Source organism: Fusarium vanettenii, assembly GCF_000151355.1.
Source record: "Fusarium vanettenii 77-13-4 chromosome 1 genomic scaffold NECHAsca_1_chr1_3_0, whole genome shotgun sequence".
NCBI lineage: Eukaryota > Fungi > Ascomycota > Sordariomycetes > Hypocreales > Nectriaceae > Fusarium > Fusarium vanettenii.
In genome coordinates this window covers 3,812,042-3,836,806 of record NW_003315881.1, presented here as the reverse complement: position 1 = coordinate 3,836,806, position 24,765 = coordinate 3,812,042, and the positions used below count along the sequence as shown (strand labels likewise).

At 51.4% G+C, this 24,765-nt stretch overlaps 9 protein-coding genes across 9 annotated transcripts; 5 read left to right on the top strand and 4 right to left on the bottom strand.

Moving 5' to 3' along the window:
- Positions 1–1,439: 1,439 nt before the first annotated feature.
- Positions 1,440–2,051, top strand: NECHADRAFT_75449 (uncharacterized protein; the record flags this gene model as incomplete). The annotated part of the gene is made up of 1 exon (XM_003054535.1): positions 1,440–2,051. The coding sequence occupies one exon, from the start codon at positions 1,440–1,442 to the stop codon at positions 2,049–2,051; it is 612 nt and encodes a 203-aa protein (XP_003054581.1).
- Positions 2,052–2,464: 413 nt separating this feature from the next.
- On the bottom strand, positions 2,465–3,519 carry NECHADRAFT_90431 (uncharacterized protein; the record flags this gene model as incomplete). Its single annotated transcript, XM_003053824.1, has 3 exons — positions 2,465–3,118; positions 3,199–3,421; positions 3,497–3,519. The coding sequence occupies 3 exons, from the start codon at positions 3,517–3,519 to the stop codon at positions 2,465–2,467; spliced, it is 900 nt and encodes a 299-aa protein (XP_003053870.1).
- Positions 3,520–6,874: 3,355 nt separating this feature from the next.
- On the bottom strand, positions 6,875–8,022 carry NECHADRAFT_75447 (uncharacterized protein; the record flags this gene model as incomplete). Its single annotated transcript, XM_003053823.1, has 2 exons — positions 6,875–7,767; positions 7,833–8,022. The coding sequence occupies 2 exons, from the start codon at positions 8,020–8,022 to the stop codon at positions 6,875–6,877; spliced, it is 1,083 nt and encodes a 360-aa protein (XP_003053869.1).
- A 444-nt stretch (positions 8,023–8,466) lies between these two features.
- NECHADRAFT_75446 (uncharacterized protein) lies at positions 8,467–9,369 on the bottom strand (the record flags this gene model as incomplete). The annotated part of the gene is made up of 3 exons (XM_003053822.1): positions 8,467–8,961; positions 9,029–9,284; positions 9,332–9,369. 3 exons carry the CDS (start codon positions 9,367–9,369, stop codon positions 8,467–8,469), a joined length of 789 nt encoding a protein of 262 aa, XP_003053868.1.
- A 1,689-nt stretch (positions 9,370–11,058) lies between these two features.
- On the top strand, positions 11,059–12,847 carry NECHADRAFT_75445 (uncharacterized protein; the record flags this gene model as incomplete). Its single annotated transcript, XM_003054534.1, has 6 exons — positions 11,059–11,133; positions 11,279–11,354; positions 11,491–11,675; positions 11,730–11,794; positions 11,904–12,033; positions 12,092–12,847. 6 exons carry the CDS (start codon positions 11,059–11,061, stop codon positions 12,845–12,847), a joined length of 1,287 nt encoding a protein of 428 aa, XP_003054580.1.
- Positions 12,848–14,847: 2,000 nt separating this feature from the next.
- NECHADRAFT_90428 (uncharacterized protein) lies at positions 14,848–17,461 on the top strand (the record flags this gene model as incomplete). Its single annotated transcript, XM_003054533.1, has 2 exons — positions 14,848–15,357; positions 15,410–17,461. 2 exons carry the CDS (start codon positions 14,848–14,850, stop codon positions 17,459–17,461), a joined length of 2,562 nt encoding a protein of 853 aa, XP_003054579.1.
- A 527-nt stretch (positions 17,462–17,988) lies between these two features.
- Positions 17,989–18,834, bottom strand: NECHADRAFT_75443 (uncharacterized protein; the record flags this gene model as incomplete). Its single annotated transcript, XM_003053821.1, has 1 exon — positions 17,989–18,834. The coding sequence occupies one exon, from the start codon at positions 18,832–18,834 to the stop codon at positions 17,989–17,991; it is 846 nt and encodes a 281-aa protein (XP_003053867.1).
- Positions 18,835–19,542: 708 nt separating this feature from the next.
- Positions 19,543–20,079, top strand: NECHADRAFT_75442 (uncharacterized protein; the record flags this gene model as incomplete). The annotated part of the gene is made up of 1 exon (XM_003054532.1): positions 19,543–20,079. One exon carries the CDS (start codon positions 19,543–19,545, stop codon positions 20,077–20,079), a length of 537 nt encoding a protein of 178 aa, XP_003054578.1.
- Positions 20,080–21,537: 1,458 nt separating this feature from the next.
- NECHADRAFT_75441 (uncharacterized protein) lies at positions 21,538–23,265 on the top strand (the record flags this gene model as incomplete). Its single annotated transcript, XM_003054531.1, has 3 exons — positions 21,538–21,632; positions 21,698–23,216; positions 23,251–23,265. 3 exons carry the CDS (start codon positions 21,538–21,540, stop codon positions 23,263–23,265), a joined length of 1,629 nt encoding a protein of 542 aa, XP_003054577.1.
- Positions 23,266–24,765: the final 1,500 nt, after the last annotated feature.

Here is a 24,765-nt window from a genome sequence, read left to right as displayed (position 1 = left end):
CCCATCACCCGGCGCGGTGGATGCCGTAACTGCATGCGACTACTAAGAAATCATTTTCGTACAAATTATCGATGCGGGTCAGTGCCTGCCAAGAGTTCCTCATGACTGGGGGGATAGCACACTTGGGATCTTGATCATGACCTCGACCTGAGATGAGACCTGTTGCGCTGACCTGGTCATGATGCTGTCTGTACCTTGCCTTGGTCGTCCAACTATTGCAGAAACTAGTCTTTGCTTTTTCTACCTGCTCATTGACCCCGCGAACTTTTCAGCTTGGTACTATGGCATGCATATGCCGGAGTCATACCGTTTCTTTACACCATCATACCACGTTTGTCAGGCAACATCTGGGGGAAACGGTCACTTGACGCTCATGAAACAATACAAGGTCTCTCAGACACCGCTCTTCTACAGGGAAAAAGTCCATTCCCTGACGAATCGCGCTCTTTTGACTGGTGACGAATGCAATCATAGTACGTCGAAGCTCAGGTGTCCTGTTCCACCTGTAGAGCCCTGGGACGACCAGCCCTGACTCATGACTGATACCTGCTGTGTCATGACCAGCAGCTGAGAGGACTCTCCCACTGCATTGATCTGGCACCTTTGATTTACCGGGCGATTGGTAACACCCCCTTGACCGACTTTTCGGTTCTGATCTTGACATCTGACTTGTCCTGTCGCGGGACGTTGCTCCAGCTGTCAAAACGGCCTTCGTTTCTGGCTATTTCTTGAACGTGATTGATCGGTGCGAGGTCTACTGCGACAATTGACAGAGTACTGTTTGATTAGAAAGCCAATGTGAAAGCTGCCGTGCTTGTGGATTGTTCTCCTCATACCCTCGGGCGACAATTGCTATTTCTGATCCTCGCGATCTTGGCTTATAGATCCATGCTACCTCGATCGAGGTATCATGTTTCAAAGACAAACTCGAAACAAAGGCAACAGTTGGACGAGAATAAGGCGAGACTATTCGGATGCTCCCGTCTGATCGGCCCATTTGTTATTTGACCATTCTTATTTTTTTTACTATTATTTTCGAACAGGTCTTTCGCTGTGGTTGCACATTTGGTCGAGCTCATGATCATCTTGAAGCGCACTTTTGCTTAAATTTGCATTTAAATGCATTTCTATGAGACAGATATAAAATTCATGGCATTTTCAATATCCATTTTGCATCTCGACCGTTGAAGGATCTGAAACTACGAGACCCCATAGTCTTGGCAGAAAATCTCAAAGTCGGGCAGGGATATTCCATGTGGAGAGGCAGATCCCAACGTTGGGCTTTGATCGTCGCGTGTTTCACCTTTTCCACGTCGAGTTTACATCATATTACCCAGTAAACCGGTTTTTTCTTAATAGGAACGTACTTTCTTTTTTAAATAGGATAGAGTGCTCCCCCGCTTTGGACGACATCTGATAATCAACTTATATCGCACAACATGGCGACGACAAACTTGACGACGAGAGTACGCCTCTTTCGGGCTTGCACCTTTGGCTTGTGGGCGGTTCAGTTTGGGTTTTTGCTTGGCTCGATCGCTTATTGGGCCTTTTCTACTCCAGCTAGCAATAACCCCAAGGCAGTACCGTCGGCTAGCTTGATCATTCTTTTGCCTGGCCTCACTTTAGAAACCGTTCTCATTCTCAAGACAGCTTCTTACACGCCCTATCTATCTTCACACATGCAATGGTTCGACACATCCTTTGACGAATCGACCCTGGCGCTAGAGATCCTCCAACTGATCTGGTTGACTGCCACCATCGTCGTCTCTCGTGCAGTCTACATGGATGTGGTTGTCCAGGGAGGACCCATCCGAGACATCATCAGCTTCCTGCGCCAACACCCTCCCTTGACAGACTCAGCACTCGCCCCCCGTATCTGTCTTGTTTATTTTCTTTTGTCCTACGCGAGCTTGGTAATTTGGGTCTGGTGGACCGGCTTCGCTGCCATGGTGCGGCGTAGCATCCGTCCAGTCCAGGTACGCGAGAAAGAGGCTTCGGTGGCTTTGACGAGCTCCCCGGCCCCGGACGACAAGGACAATCACGGAAACTAAGGTATCATTTGGCATTTTTGTCGCAAAAGCAAATGGCTTTCTTTTTTGTTTGCAAAGGAAAAATTCCTGTATCCCTCCTCCCCTTTTGAACGAATAATTAATTGATTTCATTTCAATCGTAGACCCATACCATACCCTTCCTCGTGTGCTCCGGAACCTCCGATGCTATCCAATATTTTCCTCCACTCTTTGTCTTCCCCGATTCCCCGAGATGTTGTTGTTGTCGTGTCACAGACACTGACGAGTGCAAGTGCAAATGCAAATGGTCATTGGCTCAACAAATTGATCCAGCCTTTGAGTTGTACCAGTTTAACCGTTACGCGGGTTCCATAATCTCTCTCTTGTGCATCCTCGCCATCTCTTGCACGGTTGCATGAGATGCTGAGCATGTGATCCAAGCAGCTGCCAGCCATCTAGGGAGCGACGGGGCTCATCTGGCCGTCAATCATACTGTCGTTCCTCTGGTGAGGGCTCGCGTCCTTGGGCGGGATGGTGTCGACCTGGGACTGGGGCATGGCGGCCTTCTCATGGGCGTGGCTGTGGAAGCCGAGATGGTGATGACGACCCTTCTCGACGTCATCATCGTCCTGGCCTGGGTTGGCAGTATGGTATTCGAGCCACTTGAAGGTCTTGTAGCATCCAAAAGCCAGGAGAGTACCCATGAAGGGTCCGACCCAGTAGATCCAGTGGTAGCCGACAAACCCGGTGACGACGGCAGGACCAAACGAACGGGCAGGGTTGATCGAGGTGCCGGTCCAGTTGGTGCCGCAGATGTGTGAGATGAAGACGGAGATACCAATGCCAATTGGGGCCAGGTAGGTGCTGCGGTGCTTCTCAACAGCGAGGAAGTACACAGTCAGCACCAGCTGAGCAGTGAGAAACATCTCCATAAAGACACCCTGGGCCTTGCTGGTGCCATTTCCGAGTGCGTTGGCAACGAGAAGCGGGCCTGGGGTCAGGCCATCAGTAACGGCCGCAGCTGCAATAGCGGCGACGAGCTGTGTGGGGACGATGAGAAGGCCATTGAGTGGCTTAACAGCACCGACGAGCATCAAACCAAGAGTCACCTAAAAGGTCAAAAAGTTTAGCATGTAAGTCCTCGGATCCGCACAACAATTGCTGCTGCTGCTCTTCTGGCCTGACTTACAGCAGGGTTAAACATTCCACCGCTGACGCGGTAAAAGATCCAGACGTTGACGGCGAGTGCCGTTCCAAAGGATGCGGCAATGTACATGAGACTGAAGGGCTCCAGAGGTGCACTGGGGTCTGAAGGGTTGTTGGTGACGAGGGCAGTCTGCGCTCCAATGAAGGAGAGGAGAAGAAACATGAATGTTCCGCAAAACTCTCCTAGGACGATGACGACTGAGTTTCTGGTGGTGGAAGGGATAACATGGCCTTGCTCGCCTGGTTGAACTGGTCCATCATGCTCCGTGGAGTAGTTGGACCGGAAAGATGCAAGTCGGGCCATTGCGGCTGATGAAGGGGGAGTTGTTGAGTTGTGTAAAGGCTATTGGGGTGAAGTGATGAGTGAGGAAGTGCTGCTTGATGAGCTTGTCGAGGGAGGTAATCATGATGGCGCCTCGGAGGTTATTATATATCTCGAGGAAAAGAAAAGGGTAGCCACACAATCTCAGCTCATGGGGGCCATCATTCCTCCATCAGGACAACCTTGAGCCTACCTGTCAGCCAAGAAGCCATTAGTCCCTGATACACCGTCGAGGGGTGGGCAGTGACACGGCTACTGCCACGATGGGTCCCGAGCCTGACTCCCTCCCACAGTGGTGTCACGACTGAGCTGCAAGTCCAATCCTTCCCTCTCTCTGTCTTTCTTGCAGGACCGCATTCTGACAAGGTTCCTGGGTGTTCTCCAAGAGACTTAACTCCATTGCTGTGCTCTGCCGGAGTCTGCGTGCCCGACTGAGCTGAAGGTGCTCCGAGAAGACCCCGCGATGCTTTATCCCAAGACCGGTTTAAGCGAGGCCCATATTCAGCTCGGGGATGCCTTTTGACACTGTTTAGGAATACGGGACCCTGATTGACTTTTTTTTTCTTTCATGCTAAAAGAGGCGTCCTCCGATACGCCCTCGGGAGAGGGACACACTATGCCCTCTTGGCTCTTCAGCCCGTGACGAAGCATAATTCATCTAAGACTGTGGTCCCCCATGTGGCAAAGCGCCAGCCCGTGACATGGATGGATTGCTTTTTGAAAAGAGAGAGAGACAGACAATGTGTGGAGAGACAGAGGGGACCTGTTGTTTACCCCCCAGTCTCTGCATATGAGCTTGATGAATCGAGACCACGCCATGGTCTCTGGCAAAAGAATGCATGCAAGTTGCTCTTGTTCAACCCCCCTGCTGCGGGACCCCGACGGTTGGAATGTCTCGGAGCCGGGGGGTGTGCGCGTTAGCATAACGGAAGGTTTTTTTTTACTCGGTTCGAACGATCGACGGTCCCCGCATGTGCATGAGAAAAGTGATGGCCCATATCAAATGGGCGAACCGGGCTTGCATGAGATGAATGGCTTACCTGCCGCCCATTCGTGCTATTGCCGGAAGCTAGTCTTGTCTCAGTCCGAGAGTGTCAACGGGGGACCCGGCAGCAGCACCACCCCCAGAGCTATCCTACCCTACTGATTTGCCCACCCATCATCTCGTTCTCCTGTGGCAGTTTGCTTCTGTTAGCCCCGTTGCTCATCGCTGAGTGTTTACGCAGATGGGTGTCATGGAGAGTTGCGGGACCTTTCCCACCAAGTCAGCTGATGACGACAAAGGCTTTGGAGCTGTTTGACTCGCGGATTCGGGCAGATACTGCGTCATTGTCGACGGTGCCCGTGTTATCTCAGCTCTGATGGTTTTGAAGTAGCGGAATACCGGGAGGGAAGAGAGCACAAAGAGGGAACCCGAAAGAAACCCTAGAAAAGCCCGCTTCCAAAAATGGGATCCATGCCCGGTCAACAATGTGGACTCGACCACAAAGATCCAAGTTTCTTTTCACAATCTGCTCCCATCAAACGGACAACGTTCTTGCGTCGGGGTTGGGATGTGCGCGCGCGCGTGTCTGGTAGGTTTGAGTTGCGCCAAACAGCGTGATACCACCCCTTGACCCTTGCCTTGTGCAAGATCGTTGATGAGGAGACTATCATTGGGAGGAGTGGAGGGGAGGGGGTGTGATGGTGTGTGTCTGTCTTTGGTGATGGGAAGGAAAAAAAAAAAAGGGACGAGGGCGGGGATACGGGTTGTTGTTGCGAACAAGCGCCCTCCAAAACGCAGATCCGGCACATACGTAGCAGAGCGTCTAACCCCTTCCCCTGTAAGTCACGATTTTCTCTTGAGTCTTCCCGAGGGTCTCTCTCGCGTGAGCATAACAGGGATCCCCCATCTTCGCGAGCGCGGGAGCGGGGAGAAAGAAAGATTCGGTGTCGTGCAGTAAGAAAAAAGGGAGGAGAAGTGACCTGGTCCCCGGTGAACATCTGCGACTACAAGGATAGCATCACCAACATACCCGTGATATTTGCGTAAGCGAGCCTGATTTTTTGCTGCGCTGTCTCTACCTATTGAAGATTTTTTTTTTTTATGTCTTCGTCATTGCTGGGATAATCCGTCAATTGACGTGCCCGACTTACACGGCACGGTAAAGTTATTGTGCCGCGGTACAGATTGCCTTTCGTCTCCTCGTGGGAAAATAACAACACGGCATAAAGGAATAAAAAAAGTAAATTTAGTGGCTTCGTCTGGTGTCACATACCCGAAATGTCGAAATCGGCATGTCTCAGTGCTGTCAACTCGGATGGGATTCTACTCCGTACACTGAGGCGGGCTGAAGAGTGATGACCTGGTCTCAATAGTTCTCTCCTCATCACAGATAGTCTCTATGCTGGCATATGCCGGCACGCCCGATTATTGAGGCGAGACCGTTTTGTATCTTTACTGCGGGGAATCAAGTCATGGTTTCCAATCAACTCGGCGCAGAAACGGGCATAGATTGAGGGTTGGACCGCAGCTGTCCTGGAACATGGCGCTTCTGGGTCCATCCAATTCGCTGGCCTCACAGGGGACCAAGTCAGCAGATACCAATATTTCTATTCGATAGAACAGAAACAAGGCTTTGAGTAGAAAAGCCATCTTCTTCCACTCAGCCTGGGCGTATCGTTCTCGCATACGGGCTGGCGTGGTTGTGACCAACGAGGAATCGACGTCGACGCCTGAAACGCGGCTTTTGCTTGCGTGGACTGGCGGGCATGCAGCTTCAACATGTTGAGAGGGCACAGCGTTCTGCGAGTAGTCCAAAGTAGAAGATACGCATTCCAGCCTGACGAGTGAGGGGGTGTCCCTCTTCTGTCGAGGATGTGTCGAGTTGAGAGAAGTTGAGGAAATTCCTTTGAGGGTTATGATCGACAGTCATGGGGATATATACAGCGTGATGGGTTATCTACCGGCAGCGGGGCCAAGGATTCACTCTTAGAATATCGGGCCACAAAACCTCTCACAAAAACCGGGCAAAGGAACAAAGCTTGGACCGGTCTGAGGTCGAAGGAGCGACAAAGAGCGGGTAGGCCCGTCTGCATCTCGGGTGTGGAGATCTACAATGCGGGAGCGTGGCATCGAGGGATTCCTGTTTCGACTATGGAGCCTATCACGACAGTCTTCTAGGTCATGGATTAGACGCGGCTCTGCCCAGTTTCTTTGCTGTTGGTTCAGGTTTCTTTCTGTCCTCCCTACCTTAAATCGTTCGGATGAAACCTGGCCCTTCTGTGCATACGCTTTCTTTTTCTTCGAGAAGAATGAACCCCGGATCCCAGCCTTGTCTTCTGCTGTCCGACAAACCTATGCCAACTCGTTCTGCAAGGACTCTTTGGCGGCCCACCGCTCAATGTTCTCAACCTGCTGCTCATACCAAGACCCCAACGTCCCCTCCTCTACGTATCCCATGTGAGGAGTCAGAAGCACCTGGCTCGATCCTTCACGGCCCCAGGTCTTGCTCCGCCACTCGCTATCGGCCGGGAGAGGCTCGGGGTCGAAGACGTCGAGCGCGGCGCCTCGGATCCCCCCTGCCTTGAGGTGGTCGAGGAGGTCTCGTTCCACGACGAGGGGGCCCCGCGATGTGTTGACGAAAAATGACGATCTCTTCATCTTGGCCAAGTCCTGCGAGGTTATCATGCCTCGTGACCTGTCAGAGAGCACGACATGAAGGGAGATGACATCTGCGCTGCTAAACAGCTCGTCTCGACTGACTGCCCTGAAGGTCTTGACACCGTCCGAGTCTTCCACAGCAAGTCCGGCCTCCCTGGCCTTCTCATCTGCCGCGTCCTGGGTGAGGTTGGTGCTCCACGCGATAACCTTCATACCGAACGCGATCGTCATGATCCTCGCGACGTTGGCCCCCAACCGGCCGAGTCCGACGACGCCCAACGTCTTTCCCGAGAGCCCAGTTGCGAAACCCGTCTGCCAGGCTCCGTCCTTGACGGCGGCGTCATCCCGGGCGACGCCTCGAGCGAGGGCAAGGATCAGGGTGACGCAGTGCTGCGTGGTGCTGTCGGTCCCAACCGTCTTGGTGTCTGCTCGGAGTTTATCCACCGTGCCAGCAACTGGGATCCCACGTTCTTTGAACGCCGCCAGGTCCAGGGATCGGTTGCGCAAGCCTGTTGAGAGCAGGAGCTTGAGTGCTGGCAGGCGGGCGATCAACTCGGCGGGGAAGGGCGTGCGCTCTCGCATGCAACCTACAGAGTGTTATTCAGCCACCTGTTCTTGGACGCGCGCACGGAAGGTGAAGACGGCCGCATACAGATCACGTCGAATGGCTGGAGTCTCTCAACCAGCGCATCCTTGCCCGACTGCGAGTTGTCCGAGTGGTGGTAGGGCAGCAGCGTGTCCTTGATGGAGACGACGTCGTACTTGACCGAGTCCAACTTTTCAAAGTAGGGGTCTGCAAGACCTTGGTAGTCGTCCAGGATGGCCACTTTAATCGGAGCCATTGTGAGTGAGTGAAATATCTTTGTTGGTGATGATGATGGGGTTGCTCCGATGCAGGAGGTGTGTGGGATAAAGAGTTATCCAGGCACAGTGGGTAGTAGGCAAGCACTGTGTAGACAGTCACTCAACGACGGGATGCTATCTTGGGAACAAAGATGGAGACTTCGGTTTATAGAAATTCAATTAGCATCTCATTCTTTTGTATCGAAGTCTTCAGGTTGATTACCAATCTCATGAGGGGACAATTCGTCGAGTCACTAGCCGATGTGGATAGCCGACTTGAGGCCGGATAGTATTTCGGCATAAGAGACTCACCACATAGTAGCACGTAATAGACTCAACTTGGAACTATTAGGTACAATCTTCCCTCACTCATAAACTTGATACCAACAATTGTAAAAGACAATGTTTTCGTCTCATTATCCAACAGATAGAAATACACACTTTCACATCTTGCTCGGCATCCTCATGGCACCATCCAACCGTATCACGACGCCATTCAACATGACGTTCTCAATGGCCTGCCGGGCCAGCTGCGCAAACTCGGCCGGTTGACCCGCCCTCCTAGGAAACTCCATTGCGCCCTCCAAACTCTTCCTCACCTTCTCGGGCATCACGCTGGTCATGCGGCTCTCGAACAGACTCGGCGCGATGGTCACAACCCGGACTCCGAAGCGGGCCAGGTCCCGAGCCATTGGCAGCGTCATGGCCGTTACGGCGCCCTTGCTCGCAGAGTAAGAAACCTGGCCCTTCTGGCCGTCAAACGCCGCCGAGGATGCGACCATGATGACGACGCCGCGCTCTTCGTCAGATCCTTCAGGCTCCACCTTTGCGATATGCTCCAGAGTCTGGCGCACCAGGTCGATTGTTCCTCGAAGGTTTACATTGAGCACAAAGTCAAAGTCGTCTAGGCTGAACGCATTGCCCTTGCGGTCAAGAATCTAGAAAACGATCAGCTTGATCAGCCATGTTCGCAGTTCTTGAAAAAAAAAAAAAGAAGATCTTTACCGTGGCAGGAGTTGAAACACCAGCTGCAGGAATCACGCCTCCCAGAGGCTTCCCCATCTCCTTGGCCCACTTGACGGCGCCTTGCACGGCGCTTGCGATGCTCTCTGTTTCGAGCACGTTACACACAAAGAACTTTGCCGAAGAGGAGAGCTTCTTCTCCAATTCCTCTCCGCTCTCCTCGTTCATGTCGAAAATGGCCGCGTTGCCGCCATTCTTGCAGATTTCCTCCACACAAGCCTGACCGAGGCCGGATGCTCTACAAGCATGTCAGCAACATGTGAAGGGGCTGATGTGAGTACTTACCCTCCGGAGACAATAAATGTGCGGCCCTGGATCTTCATGGTAAGTGACCCGAGTATCAGTAGCTATGAGAAAACGAGAACAAGAACGATGTTGGTTGATGATGATCGAGGGATGTAATGTTGGTTTGACAGTCCGGGCGGAACGTGGGGAATCTGGGGGTGGCTGGCCGAGCGTGCCTCGGCATCTGGAGTCATCCCTGCAAGCGGCTTTTCAGAAGCAACGACATTTGATCGCACTAATAATGATAAGATGAATACTAGATAATATGTATGATATTAGATACTCCTATACTTATTTCCATTTTTTCTTGGATGTAGAAGAAGTGCAAGATCCCATATCTCGATAGTTTGTGTGACGTCACGGCCATGCAAGTTCATGCTCCGGAACCACTCTTGTCCGGTGTAAGTCACCAGCGACATACCCCAAGGGGATTCGCAACCTTGTCAATGTTTTATACCTACCTGTCATAGACAATGCCCGCCCTAGAGAACGTTCAAGTAAGAATAAGATAGAGCCCATAATTTATATCAGAACATAGGTTGATAAGCTCTGCAAGATGGGAATGACCTCTTCCTTGTACATAGGTACCTACCCTTGAGCGCGCCAGAAGGAAGAGAAATGAGAAGGCTGCCAGTGAACTATAAGTCAGATCTAATAGCATATAATTCTAGAGATATTTAATTACTAATCGGGTGTAATTTATTAAGGTTCCCTTTATTTGTAGTATTATGTGGTTTCCACTCCTCATTGTGCCCAGTTATGCAGAGCATATGAAGAGCACAACGTCATTCATGAGCTAGGCTGGCGGACAACTGAAATCTAAGCATGACTCTAGGCTTCAATTTTTACATTTGTAGTTGAACTGAGGTTTCGAATTCGCTATGATGGTGTATCGCAACTTGCGGCAAGCAAGTCTGCGCCATATTCCCCAGAGAGTTCATACATTACCCTACTGTAGCCTGCCAAAAATCACAACCAGGTGAGTGTACACCAAGAGGGCTCTACTGGGAGGGCCCTACTCGCAAGATAACGACTTGGAGGTGAAACAGAACGAAAGTGAATTCATTAACTCTGGGTCTCCAAGCTGTTTCTCAATTTGCACCGCTCGCTTGTGCTCGTTGATGACAACATCTGCCTTAGTTAGGCAGCATCTTAGACGCAGAACCCAGGTTTTTGCTACAAGATAAAGCAACCTCGTTGCCTGATATCGGATTTTAATTATTCTGCATGTTTTCATGTTCATTTGGTATGCTCCTCTTGTCTTCCGTATTTATTCGCCAATGCTCCTGTCTTCTCACTTTTGCATAACCGACTAGAAGCTGAGAGCCGCTGGGTCGTTGCTTGGTGCGCTTGAGAGGATATTACAAAAATAACGCCCCAGATCGATCGACGGCTGTCGGTTGAATCATGCCTCGAGAGGCACCTGATGCCGTTTGCAGGATGTCTGATCTCTCATCATTGGCGCGAAAAGGCAAGTAGCAAGGCAGCGACCAGCAACACTCCATTGGAGCGCCCAGTCAAGATGTTGCCAATCTCCTACTAAACGCCCTCTCCTGCTTCTCAAGGTCACCCATCTATGGGGGGTGCAGTACTGATAAGTGTCACCTGCTGAGGAAATGATGTGCAGAGAGACGGGATAATGAACCTTATAGGAACGGCAAGAAGTTCCATGAATTCGGGCCAAGCAGTGTCAAGCTTTTTCATGAAAAGCTTCAACAAAAGCCAAAATGTCAATCCGGTTCCTGCATGACAACTCCCAAAGTTTCTCCAACTGCGCCTCAGAAATGCATTTTGAGTTTCGTGTAAGTGATGATAACAGTTGGTTCACCTTTTCGGTGAAGTTGAGGATATTCGGAACTCGCTATGCGATACGCGTATTGTGGTGTTATCTCAAATCTCCCCACTCAGCGTCACCTGCGCTGAAGCGAGCAATGACGCTATCTACAGGGGCTTGCTGTAGGCGACCCACCCCCTGTTCACGGGCAGGCCGCCAACGACGGTCAACACCCATGGATTTTCCAGGGTTCGCATTGTCGTCGGGTCTTTGGTTTCAACAACCACACACCAGAAAAGACGAGGCCGCCTGTCCCGTTCTTTGCCTCCTACATCTAGCCGCTAAATCGACCACCTATTAATCCTTAATCGACTCTGCTCTACAGAGACCAACTCGTTCATCCCCCGCGACCGGGCCGAGACTACATGCGACATCGTTCGACCGCCTGAAACCTATCCGCCATTGAAATCTGCCATCTCGTCATCCGTCCAGCGCAGCGCCGCCGCAATGACCAGGCCTCGCCGGCACTCCGGCGCGAGCGAGGAAAGCTCGGGGACCGCCCGGGAGCAGGTAGGCGAGCCGGAGAGTTAACAGAGTATGCGGCACGGCTGACCATGATTAAAGGAGCTGGGGAGCATGTATGATTATTTGGCCAAGATCATATTGCTTGGGCCCAGTGGAACGGGAAAGTACGTCATCCTCAAAGATAACGGTGAACGAGGCAGCCATCGCAGATATAGCGACTGACGGTACGCCGTGTGTGTGAAACTTTGGCTGATCAGTTGCGCGGATTTACAGATCATGTTTATTACATCGCTTCGTCAAGAATGAGTGGAGGGTCCTTTCGTCGCAAACTATCGGTGTCGAGTTTGCGACCAAGATCATCAAAGTCGGTACCGGATCGCGGCGAAAACGAATCAAGCTTCAGGTGCGCTCATCGCAACCACGATTACACCACTCGACACAAAAGACTGACTGGATCATAGCTTTGGGATACCGCCGGCACCGAACGATTCCGATCCGTTTCTCGCTCATACTATCGAGGCGCCGCGGGCGCTATCCTCGTCTACGACTTGACCTCGCATGCTTCGTTCCGCGGCCTACAACCCTTTATCAACGATGCCCGAGCCCTCGCGTCCCCGAACCTCAGCGTCCTGCTTGTGGGAAACAAGCTCGATCTCACCGATCAACTTATCGATACTAGTCTTCCCCCACCTACACCGACAAGTTTCACCTCGAACTCGACTATAACCCCCGGCGCTGGTGGGAGCTCCTATACGAGCACAGCTGCTGGTAGAGATCGTGGTGCATCCATCAGCGCCGGCACTCAGCAAAGAGCTACTGTTGCCCCCGAGGGCAGGGAGGTTACACGGGCTGAGGCTAGTCGATGGGCTAGCACAGCAGGAATATCAGTGGTGACGGAAGCGAGCGCCTTCAACGGCGAGGGCGTCGACGAGATCTTTGGCAGATTGGCGAGGATGATCCTGACAAAGATCGAACTTGGAGAGATCGACCCCGACGACCCAGCCAGCGGGATCCAATACGGCGACAGTGGTGGCTGGAATACTGCCAGTGACGGAGGCAGCATTAAGAGCTCCATGACGGGAGCCACAGTGGACGACGGCCTTAGTGGGCTCAGGAGGAGACGCAAGGGTAAGGGCCGGACGCAGAACTGGGGCCTGAGAGAGTGGGAGGAGGTGTTTACGCTGAGCAACCGGCGTAGAGGCGGCGGCTGCTGTTGATGAATGGGTTTCTTCTTCCTTTCCTGCTTGGAGCTCATGGGTTCATGGATACGTCACTTTTGAAACTGGGTTGCATGATTAGGCCGGCAGTGTTTGGGAATATTGTTATTTTTCTTGTGTGTCAAAGCATTCGTTCGTTTGGCGTCGGGTATAGACCGAGCAAGCAGCTTTTCTGCCGAGGGTGTTTGAGTTCAAGTTTGATCCGAGGCTTCATCGGCCTGGTTGTTGATGAGGTACTTGGAGGGTCTAATCCGATACATAGGTAGCTACGATAATCACGTTGAAATCATGGGGTTTCTGGGTCTTTGGCTGATTTGAGAGGTATCCTGATGTTGCAAGGGGAAGTCTTGTGCTTGCGTGGGCTCCAGGCACGGGGAGGTCAAACTTCTCTGTCGAACCATGTTGTGCTTCTTTGAAAGCATGCCGTTGACTCACTTTTACCTGGCCGAGTTCATGGCATAGCCACTGTTGGGAAACCTAAACGCTGTCGGGTACATAACGGTCAATATCTGGCGGCCGAGATGCCCTCATCTCTCTCACCAAACAACAAACAACACTTCAACAGGAAGCCCATCAGTTAACCAAGACCACTTCAAATTACCGAACAAACACTTCACCACCAGTTAACTCTTTCAACTCTTACCATCTCCAACAATGAACACAACAGAAGTTACTATAATGACAATTACTACGACAACAACGACTCCCCCAGCTCCCCCAAGCCCAGAGGAACAGAGGGGATACTACTACGGCCTGCTTTCTTGGCCAAGACTCGTCGCCCGGTCCAGCACAACCCCTTGGGTACGCAAACGCGATGGAGAATACACTCTTCGCAAGTCACTTGGGCTTGTCGGAAGAAATCACCCAATTATTGATCAATGGATCGACTATACCGGCCCTCTCCGGCAGAACATCAACGCAATCCTCAGAGGCATCGACTGGACGGACCTCGATTTACTCCGTATCGGATACGATAGATCCTACTGGACAAGAGAGGAGTTTGAGCAGCCTGTTACGCTCATGATCACAGTCAGGAAGGATTCAACGTCTTGGGTGCATGCATATGCGGTTGCCATGGCGTGCCGCGCTGTTATTGTGGAGTGTGGTATATATGATGTCCATGTCGAGGTAAGGCAGCCTTGGGATGCTAGATGTGTCTGATTGACAAAGCTATGGATGGATTGCCCCAACTAGGCATACAGTTTACAAAGATCTCTGGATGCCCACCATGGAAGACTTGAAGCTGCTTGATTAGTATGATACCAAATAGCAATACGCATAAGTAAACAACTAATAAATTTTTAAACGACTTTTCAAGTTCAAACTTGACTTGTTTCTACTAAATCATCATTGATCTCCATCATAGATGTGGTTTGGTTGTTTGGCGGGTACCGGAGTGCATGTGGCGCAAGTAAAACGGCTCGTGATGTAATGAATACCAGTTGCAGTCTGAATTGTAGTACACAATGCATATTTCAACTCTATTTAGCCGCTCGATTGCAGACGCCCAGGCACATGGCCAAAGCCAAGCGAAATAACTAACCACAGTGGGCAGAGTTTATGGAGCTTGCTGGGCTTGACGGGACGTCGGATACACGGCGCGGCGATGCGGGAGAGCTCCATATATGCATCATCGGAGGGCAAGGATTCCAGCTGTAGCAAGCAATTGAGATGGAGGAATGTCGGCCAGCCAAGAGGCCCATTGACAGGTTGTATCAGCCACTGAGGGGATTCATTGGATGTCTTTTTAGTTGATGTCTTACGAGGATTGACTGTCACGTTTTGAACAACCCCTCATCCTTCCTTCCTTCGTCGCACCTGCCGGCTAAAACGCAAGACGGGAGGCATCGCATCGATCATCAGATCACGAGTTGGATCATCGTGTTCTAACTTGAACCTTTAATAGCTCACCTCAACTCTCCATCCGCTCACCTTTGTTTCTTTTACTTCTCACCTCCTACGTATCTCTTCTCTCCCCTCCGTGATACAATCGCTCCATCATGGGTCCCCGCACAGTTACCCCAATTGACCAGAACTGGCACTTCAAGCAGGCGAAGGACGACGATGCCTCTTATTTATCCGTCGCCCAGTTCCCAACAAACGTCCATCTAGACCTTCTTCACCACGGCAAGATCCCTGATCCTTTCATCGGCAAGAATGAGAATGAGGTTCAATGGATTGGCGAGACCGACTGGGTCTACAAGACCACCTTTGCCAGCCCCAAAGTCGCCGATGGCGCAAAGGCAGTTCTGGTCTTTGACGGTCTCGACACGTTTGCTACCGTGAAGCTGAACGGCACCAAGATTCTGGAAACAGACAACATGTTTACTTCGGATCGTGTAGATGTCACCGAGATCCTCAAGAGTGATGGCGAGAACGAGCTTGTTATCACGTTTGGCAGCGCCTACCTAAAAGGTTGGGACTTGGTGGATGAGCATCCGGAGCACAAGTACCGTTGCTGGAATGGCGACTTTTCAAGACTGCCTGTTCGAAAAGCTCAATACCACTGGGTAAGTTGCAAAAAGCTCAAAATGCTTCGCGTTCTCTAACGGAAGATATTAGGGCTGGGATTGGGGCCCTGCCTTGCTCACCTGTGGTCCATGGAAGCCCATTAATCTGGAAGTTTACGAGTCACGCATCTATGACTTGCACGCTCAGGTCGAAGTTGAGGAATCGCTCAAGACTGCCACAGTTGTTGTCAACGCAGACGTTGAGGGGAAGGCATCACAGGCTCAATTAGTTGTGACCCTCGATGGAAAGGAGGTTGCGTCAACAACCACAGATGTCAAGGACTCGAAGGTGTCGACGACTTTCCATATCCAAGATCCCGCCCTCTGGTATCCCATCAGATATGGAAAGCAGCCCCTATACACTATTCAGGCTACGCTGCTTGAAAATGAGACCAAGGTTGACACTACCGACAAGAAAATCGGTCTTCGCAAAGTTGAGCTCGTCCAACACGAACTTGAAGGCCAGCCTGGCACCAGCTTCTTTTTCCGAGTCAACAACATTCCCGTCTTTTGCGGTGGAAGCAACTGGATCCCCGCTGACAACTTCCTCCCTCGCATTTCCAAGAAGAGATACTATGACTGGGTCAACCTTGTGGCAGAGAGCAACCAGTTCATGATCCGCGTCTGGGGTGGAGGCATCTTCGAGTCAGACTTCTTTTATGATGCCTGCGATGAAGCCGGCATTCTAGTCTGGCAGGACTTTCTGTTTGGATGCGGAAACTACCCCTGCTGGTCTGAGCTGCGCAAGTCGATTGACCGTGAAGCCCGAGAGAACATCAAGCGGCTCCGCCATCATCCTTCCATTGTCATCTGGGCTGGCAACAACGAGGATTATCAAATTGCAGAGTCAGAGAAGCTCACATACGACCCTAAAGACAAGGATCCCGAGAGCTGGCTAAAGACCGACTTCCCGGCTCGTTATATCTACGAAAAGATTCTCCCTGAGGCCTGCAGCGAGGTTAATCCTGGTTCCATCTATCACTTTGGTAGCCCTTATGGTGGACATGACACTACTGATCCTACCGTTGGAGATATCCACCAATGGAATATCTGGCATGGCGCTCAAAGACGATATCAGGATTTTGACAAGCTCGTTGGTCGCTTTGTGTCCGAGTTTGGCATGGAAGCTTTCCCAAACATCAAGACTATCGACTCATACCTGCCCAAGGGCAAAGACGACCCTGAGAGGTTCTACAGCTCGTCCACTATTGACTTTCACAACAAAGCCGACGGTCAAATTCGCCGCCTAGTCATTTACCTGGCTGAGAACTTCCGCTATACCCAGGAGCCTCTTGAGTACTACGTCTACTGCACTCAGCTAATGCAAGCAGAGTGTCTCGCATCAGCATATCGACTCTGGAAGCGTCAGTGGCAAGGCCCCAACAAGGAGTACTGCAGTGGCGCCCTGGTCTGGCAAATCAATGACTGCTGGCCTGTTACATCGTGGAGTATTTGTGACTATTATCTGCGACCAAAGCACGCGTACTACACCATCAAGCGCGAGATGGCCCCAGTGACGATCGGCATGACCCGTACTGAGCACCAACACCCCAGGAGCAAGCACACGCGGGTTGATATTGATACCAAGATCCAAGTTGAGATCTGGGGCAGCAACCTTGAGCTTGAAGACGTGACAGCAGACTGCGTCGTCAAGGCCTGGGATATTGAGACTGGGAAGGAGACTTATTCCAAGACGGTGTCGCCATCATTTATCCTCCCAAGCAACCGCTCAACCGAGATTGCAACTCTGGAGGTACCAGTTGAAACACCCAACGCTGGCCTCGAAGCCCGCACTGTTGTCGCTTCGTACCTCTACCAGGATGGCAAGCAAATCGCACGCTATGTGAACTGGCCAGAGCCACACAAGTATTCGCCTCTTCAGAAGCCCAAGAACCTCCGAGTTGAGCTCGTCGACGGAGCCAGCGCCGTAGAGGTCAGTGCCGAGGTGCCAGTCAAGGGACTTGCACTGGAGTGTGAGGATGATGGAGTCCGGTTTGCCGACAACTTGGTGGATCTTGTCCCTGGCGAGATTGTACGGATCGGAGTAAAGGGGGCAGTGGAGGCGACTGCCATCACAACGCAGTATTTGGGGCTGCACTACTGATGCTTGGTCTAATGCGATAACTACCTAGTCTATGGGACCATGAGTCACAAAATTGACTGCGATTGAGTTAAACATGTTATGTTGAAGAATATGTCTGATCTCACTGTGCTCTCCTGCTTAGTGGCATCGCGCTTGGTAGGAGACCAGATTCGGGAGAACTGGTCTATGCACTAATTTCTTATTCAAGAGTACTGTGCTTTCAGACTAACCAAGTAAAACTGCTAGGTCTTGAGAATAGCAGAACTGGATGCAAAAGGCCTAGTGCCTGGCTGGGGACAGAAAGGTACAAAACTTGCCGAGTCTCGAGATAGGGGTACGCTGTACAATCTTGGGACAATCCAGCGACAGAAAGAACCAATTAAGAGTCTCATGTCTATGAGTTCGTTCACATCACCACATCACCATGAGATAGTAGGATACGACCTTCAAATTGGTACTATTCGGTGGTAATCTCACCATCAAGTCCAAACACTCATGACACCAACATGTCCCGCTATTCACAAACACCACAACGCTGCAAATGCCCCTTAAGCCTCTGGAAGTTCATCACGGGTAATAACCCAGAGCTTCTTGGAAAACGGCCCCTTGGAAGTCCAAGTGATGTGCATCCCAGAAGTCAAACCGATCGCATCTCCCGCCTTGAAGCTATGCTTGGCACCGGTCGCCGTCTCGACAACATCCACTTCTCCCTCCAGGAGCAAGATGGTCTCATCACCAAGAACACCAGTATATGGGGTCTTGAGCGTGCCGTCCTCGCTGACGTCGGATCCTGCGATGCCCTTGCCCGAGCGCCAGACACCGCTCAGCATGGTGCTAGTAGAACCACCGGTCTTGATAAAGTACAGTTCTCCAGCCACGAGGTCTCCCTCCTTGGGCTCCTTGAAGTGGTAGTCTGTCCACTCGGCAGGGTTATCGCTAACATGGTTGATCTGGAGTGAAGTTGGCGGGTTGGGAGTATCCTTGGTGCCGTTCCAGATACACCAGTACTTCTTGAAGAAGGGCGCATCAATCTCCCACTGAACCTCAAGTCCCTTGGGAGAGCTGACAATAGTGCCGGGTTCAATGTGATGCTTCTCACCCGTGGAAACAACGGTAAGAGTAGCAGAACCGTCAATGACACAGGCCAACTCGTCTCCAAGGGGTGACGAGTAGATGAGCTTGTGGGAACCATCGGAACTCGCCCCTGGAGAGGTGGGACCGGTTCTCCAGAAGCCAGACGACAGGTTTCCAGAGGTGCCAAAAGCTCGGGCGATTGTAACTTCGCCGTGGACTTGTTTGCCTAGCTTGGGCTCTTCCCATTCAAAGGGGGTCCATTTGCTGGCGGGGGGGACTTGCTTGCCGCCGTGGACGATGTGGGTAGTGGGCTGGGCCATGATGAAGTTGTAGTGTTTGGTAAAGAGTCTGAAATCTCTTGAGTTTTTTTGTAACGGAGAATTAGAGTTCAAGTGCTGTTGTGTTGCTTGATCAATATTGCAATCCATCAAGAAACCCCAAGATCTTATATACTTTATCCTCGAGAGTTCAACGGTGGCTTGATTGGCTAGCTACCTTATTGTACACATCAGATGATAACACAGCGTAACAAAACGCGCCAACGCCTATTGTCCCGTCATACATCCTCAACACCGTCGTGAGCTTGTCACCACCCGCTCAGACCTCTTCGCTTCCCTTCCCGACGACAACGTTGGTCGCAAAAAGGTTCGTCGCAAAATGAAGCCTCATGGTGATGATATGAAAGCCGTCTTAATAAGTAAGATACCCCTATTGGTCAGATTTCCGACAAGCCTCACGTCGGGAAAGGATGGCTGTCCAACTCAACCCCGCTTCCCCGGATTTTTGGAGTAGACCAATGATGAGGGGTGGTTTGTCGATTACTTGCCTATCACGACGGCAATAATTGCCGGGTTGGTATTTATTTCAAGAGGAGTTGTAAGAGGAGAACACGGTAGAGTCTTGATAAGGCATGTAGTAGACGTATAAAAGACGGACAGGTGTTGTAGTTGTGTATCTCTTCAACTCACTTCTCACCCCTGAACACACACTCAATTACCCTCAACTCAACCAACTTCAACACTTTCAAAATGCCCATCTACCTCTCCATGCAACGCGTCCGCTTCTCAAGCCCAGACGCCTATGAAAAGTTCAAAGTCCTGTTCGCCGACACACGCCGTCACCTCATGACACTCCCCGGCTTCCTGCACCTCACCTGGTGGGAGCACCCAGATGACAGAAGCTGGTACAACGAGTGCAGCTTCTGGACAAGCCGAGGAGCTCTATACGACTGGCACAAGAACACGTACCACAAGTACTGCAAGACGTGGGCTGCCAACGGCGCCATCATGGAGGACATTATTACAAACTTTGAACTTGTCGGAACTCGGCTCTTGCGAGTGTGCCCCGTTTGCAACCATACGCAAGATAAGAAATACAACCTTGCGGAGGAGCAGGCTGTTTTGCATGAGCAGTGCCCCGAATGCGGGTTCCACTTCCCCGTGCTTGAGGAGACGCCCTCGAGCTTTGCCGTCTTTAAGGACGTGCCGGGGTTGACAGGGACTGACAAGTCTAGTGGGGTCAAGGTTGAAGGAAAGGAGGGGGAGGAGCAGAAGGAAAAGCTGTGATTCTGTGATGTTGTCGTGTATGTGGAGTTGGTGAGATGCGGTTCAGGGGCGTTGCGGAGATAGATGCATAAATGAGAACTACATTTGAACAAACCATTATATTCATGAAGCGACTCTGAAGTAATCTCCCTTAGTGAATTGAACCAAAAGATTATTGTCATTTATTAAACCTTGTGAATTAAGCCGAGTCTTGTGTCTCATACCTCTGCGAATAACTGCCGTGATGTTCCGTAAGGCTGACCACCTGTGCCTGGACTCTCGGTATGAAAGAACAGCCCGAACAACATCCCGAATAGCGAAAAAAAACCCCCCATCATCTTAGCTCACTTGCAAATGCCAGCGTGTACTTCAACCTACTAACGTTACCATACAAAAGACGGTAGTATCATTTAGAGAGGTAACCCAGGCTGTCGGAAATCTCGCGTGCCGGAAAACTGACCAATAGCGTGACGTGGGGTATTGAGGATAATTGATATCCGGAGTGATAGCTCACAGCCAACGTTGGTAGATCTCCCACGCAGATAGGCAGAAATTGCCCGGATTGGGATATTTAAATTATCCAAAAGGGGTTGGTTTTGGGAATTACTTGAATCGTGTCTCGGTGTAATTATCGCAATGATAAGATAGGGGGCATCCTTCGGTGCTTGTCTATCAAGAACACCCTCGATCAACTACACGAAGCTGATACTAGGCTTCAACCTCAACTACCGCTCTACGTAGGGACAGAGTTACATCAAGCTGACCAGCACTTCGCAAGGCTGATCCGGCAGTCCGGAACCTTTGAGGCGTCTTCGCTTCAGTAGCATTCAACCGACTTGAGGGCTGTGATGAATCAGTTATCAGCACCTAGAGCTAGACCACGATCGCCTCAACGAACCCTCGATCAACCATTGGAATGGCGTGATGTTGCGTATTGCGGGGTGATTAGAGTTCATTAGCCCCAGAACATGGCGATAACCAAAGCGAATCATGATTCAACCCCCATCTCAACCTGGATGAGAGGGGAAAAGCCTCGTCTCTGGCACTTGCTCGGCAGTTTTGTTATCTTCACCGAGGCCATGTCGACCACTCAGAACCCTCCCATAAACCCCAGATTCTTGACCTCACCTCACCGTAGATCCCACGTATCGTGGCGCCCGTTGTTCTGGACCCCTGCCGCGTCAATCTCCCCGCTGTCCGAGTAAGCTGGAATAGACACGTGCATGGAGCTTCCCGTCCCTCTTCGCTTAAGCTCAGGGCTTCTCTTGTAACTCTTGTGACGATGCCGCGTGACCAACGCTGTTGCTCAACAGCACCCTGCTGCATTTGCAACTCTTCATTTTTCGTATTCTGACATTCATACCTCCTTGAGACACCCCATCATGCCCGACCGCAGCACCCCAAAGGCAACTCCTCCTCCGCGGCGAGGGAGAGGGGCAGCTAGATCACGACTGGGCTGTGTCACCTGCAAAGGACGCCATGTCCGATGCGATGAGGCGTATCCTGTATGCAGTCACTGCTCTCGACTTCAACTGGAATGCCGCTATCTACGACGACCACGCGGAAACCACAATGTAGGGAGAGCACCGGCTGCGGACTTGCAACCAAAACCACAAAGGAAGCTTCTGCCGTTACCAAGCTCCTCAGTTCCTCCCCCCATGCCGACGGATAGCCCCTCTCCGATGACCTCTTCGAATACCAATAACGAGGGGCAAGGCCCATTCACCCTCACCGAAGACCACATGGCACAATTCATGTCTCTGCCATGGTTGGATGACTCGATGGCCGCGTTTGGACACGGAGGTCGCGAAGTCCCTGATTTTGGCACGACCTGGAATGGAGAATTTGGAGGTTTCTTGGAACCTGCAACTTCGGCATCTCTTGACGGCGAAAGCCAGGAAAGGCTGAGTTCGTTGCCTTGTATCGAGTTGGAACGCGGCCCTGGAGACCTTCCGACGCCAATGACATCAACCATCAGAACCTTGCCTCACTCCCATTCTGATGCCGAACCAACGACGGATGATCATGTCATGTCAAAAGAAGTCCCCACGAGAACCGATCAAAAACACCACAGCAACTCTCGACAGAGCACAAAGAATATCTCTCAGGACTATCCCTCCGACCAAAGCCAAAGCTCGGATGACCTGGCTATGTTCGGGAACATCATGCAACCCCCGGCTGCTATGTTGATGGGCGGCATCAGGCGATGGCGATACCTCCAGCGATATCTCCTTGGCCTGGGCTCAAAGAACAATGCTGTCATGAATGCCCTCCTGTGCCTTGAAGAGGTTTTGGTTCGTGATGACTCCGACGCCTGCGACCAAGCTTCAGTTTCAGACGACAGCGCCAACCGAATCACCGAGCGCTACGAGGCAGCCAAGAGGCAGGTTATCGATCAAACCTCAGGGGAAAATCATCTTGAGGAACAAGAAATGAATGAACTCCTCGCGGCTGTTTTCCTGCTGGCCTGGATTCAGGTCATACGTGACCGGGACGCCGAGCGAACCGACTCCACGTTTCCTTGTGATCAAGCCGACTTCATCATCAGCAGCTGCTGTAACTGGAACTGGTACTCCAGACAGTTGCTCTCCTGGTTCAATTCGCTTGACAGCAAGGCCACCTTTCTTGGAGGGTCTCCGCTCCTTTCACCCAAAGCCCTCAGCATTGTCTCCCGCTATCCTATCCAGATCGTCAGCTGCAACTACGAGGAGTCCAAAGAAAGGCAAAACTCCCTTGGAGGCCAAGAGGATTTCCAAACCATGTCAGCCGGGTCTGTGACAGACGTCTCGGAGCACGGTGATAGCGCAACAGTGGTCCCCGCTTTGACAACGGTTGATGTCAAGGAGATTGTGCTCCGTGCCATTCTCCAGCCGGCCGCAGAGTGGTACCTACAGACACAGGCCTACTTCCGGCACATAGGATCTCTTGACAAGCACCATCGATCAAGGTTTACACCAGACGACGAGCTTGAAGTTGCGCTGGTGGGCAAGCAACTCCAAGCCGAACTATGGGATCTCTGGGCTCAACGGCCATCCGCCATATCGCTTACTGCTGATGATCTCGCAAAGACTGTGGCACCCGACATGGCAACTCGCCTTGAAGAGATCTTCAGCGTGTACCTAGCCAGTTTTTGGATTCTCTTTGTCTATCTTCATCGAGTAAGCTGGTGGCATCTGGCTCATACCTCAACAGTGGAGGGAGCGTTGAACGAGACGTGGGAGTTTATGCAACGGTCATACGCTGAGCGAGATGATTGTGGCCAGTACAAGACTGTCCACCCTGCCCTCATGTGGCCCGTCTTTGTATTTGGTGCTGAATGTCCAGACGAATCAAGAAGACAATGGGCGATTGCGCAGCTCAGAGGGTTGGCCAAGCCCAGGCCAGTGTTGGAGGTTGAAAATGGGGAGCTCGATACGCTTCCGGCATTCCGGATGAGCCGCGGGGCGACAAAGAATGCGAAAAGGGCGGCTTTGCTGCTCGAGTCTCTAATTGAGAAGCAAGGGAAGATTCGTGGCCGAGTTGATGATAGGGATCTTGCTATGGAGATGTTTGGGTGCCATTTCTCGATAGTATAGCCACCCATAGCTGAGATAGGTGGCAACTCGAATAGCTTCCATGCCATGTACAGTGTTAAAGCTGCGTCCAGAGCCTATACTGCAAGTGAACGAGCCATGATCTGCCTATCTATGCGGCATTCAGGGGCGTGATATCGTTTGAGCCTGATTCATTGTGTAATCGAGGGAAGTGGTGTCGTGTCTTTTGGGGGCGCCTAGTCCGGACTTCTGATCCGGATTTGTGCTGTCAGTCCGCTGATCGCTGCAGCGAGTTCCCTTGATGCTCATAAAAGGAGAATGAAAGATGACAGACAATATTTTGTCATTTCCAAACAGAATCAACAACTGTTGACGGTTGCTGTAGGTAAGCCAGGGGTGGAGAGGGGACAGGCAGGAGGATGAGCTGCATTCCCTTAGTGTACGGAGACCATGCCCGAAGATGGCTGGAGAAGACACCCATCAACTGATGTGCGTAGTCTAGAAGGCTTCGAAACATCATCTTCTTGCGCAATAAACCTACGCACTTGTTGATGCTGGTAGCACATCAGCAGGGGCCGTACCCCTCCGATTATTTGTGAGCCGAGGTATGCATCCCAATACCCCTACTGTTCCTAAAGCCCCATGGAACCTTTGTCTCTTTCGCGTCAATTTCGAGGATGGCGTAGGTTGCAATGGCGGTTTTTCGGCATTGACAAAGAGGGCGACCTTATCGCGACATCGCTATCGTGCTCGAATACGGTGCCAGTATAGGAAGGAGCTAGGAATTTCTAATGTTGCAAGGACTTTTGCAGTTTTGGATTCTAGGCTTGACTCTCTTGCAACGGCGACTAAAGCTAGTGGCTAGTTTGAGTATGGTCGTTGACGAGAAAGAAGGCAAGGGTCTTCGGAGCATCGCGAGCTAGGCCGTCCCATTGTTGATCATGTCCGTTTCAAGATGTCTTGATTCCCTGGTCATGAGCCAGGCTGTCACCTCCCTGGCTGCATCTAGGGTGAGTTCATATCCCCACAGTCAAAGCTCGTCGAGTTGACAGACTGCCTGTCGTTCATGGCCGATCGTCCAACTGACAATCAATCCTTGCAGCAGGTTGCATCAGTCACCTATCCACAAAGTTTTGGGATGACTTCATTTTCAGAGTCATCCAAGATCGGCCAG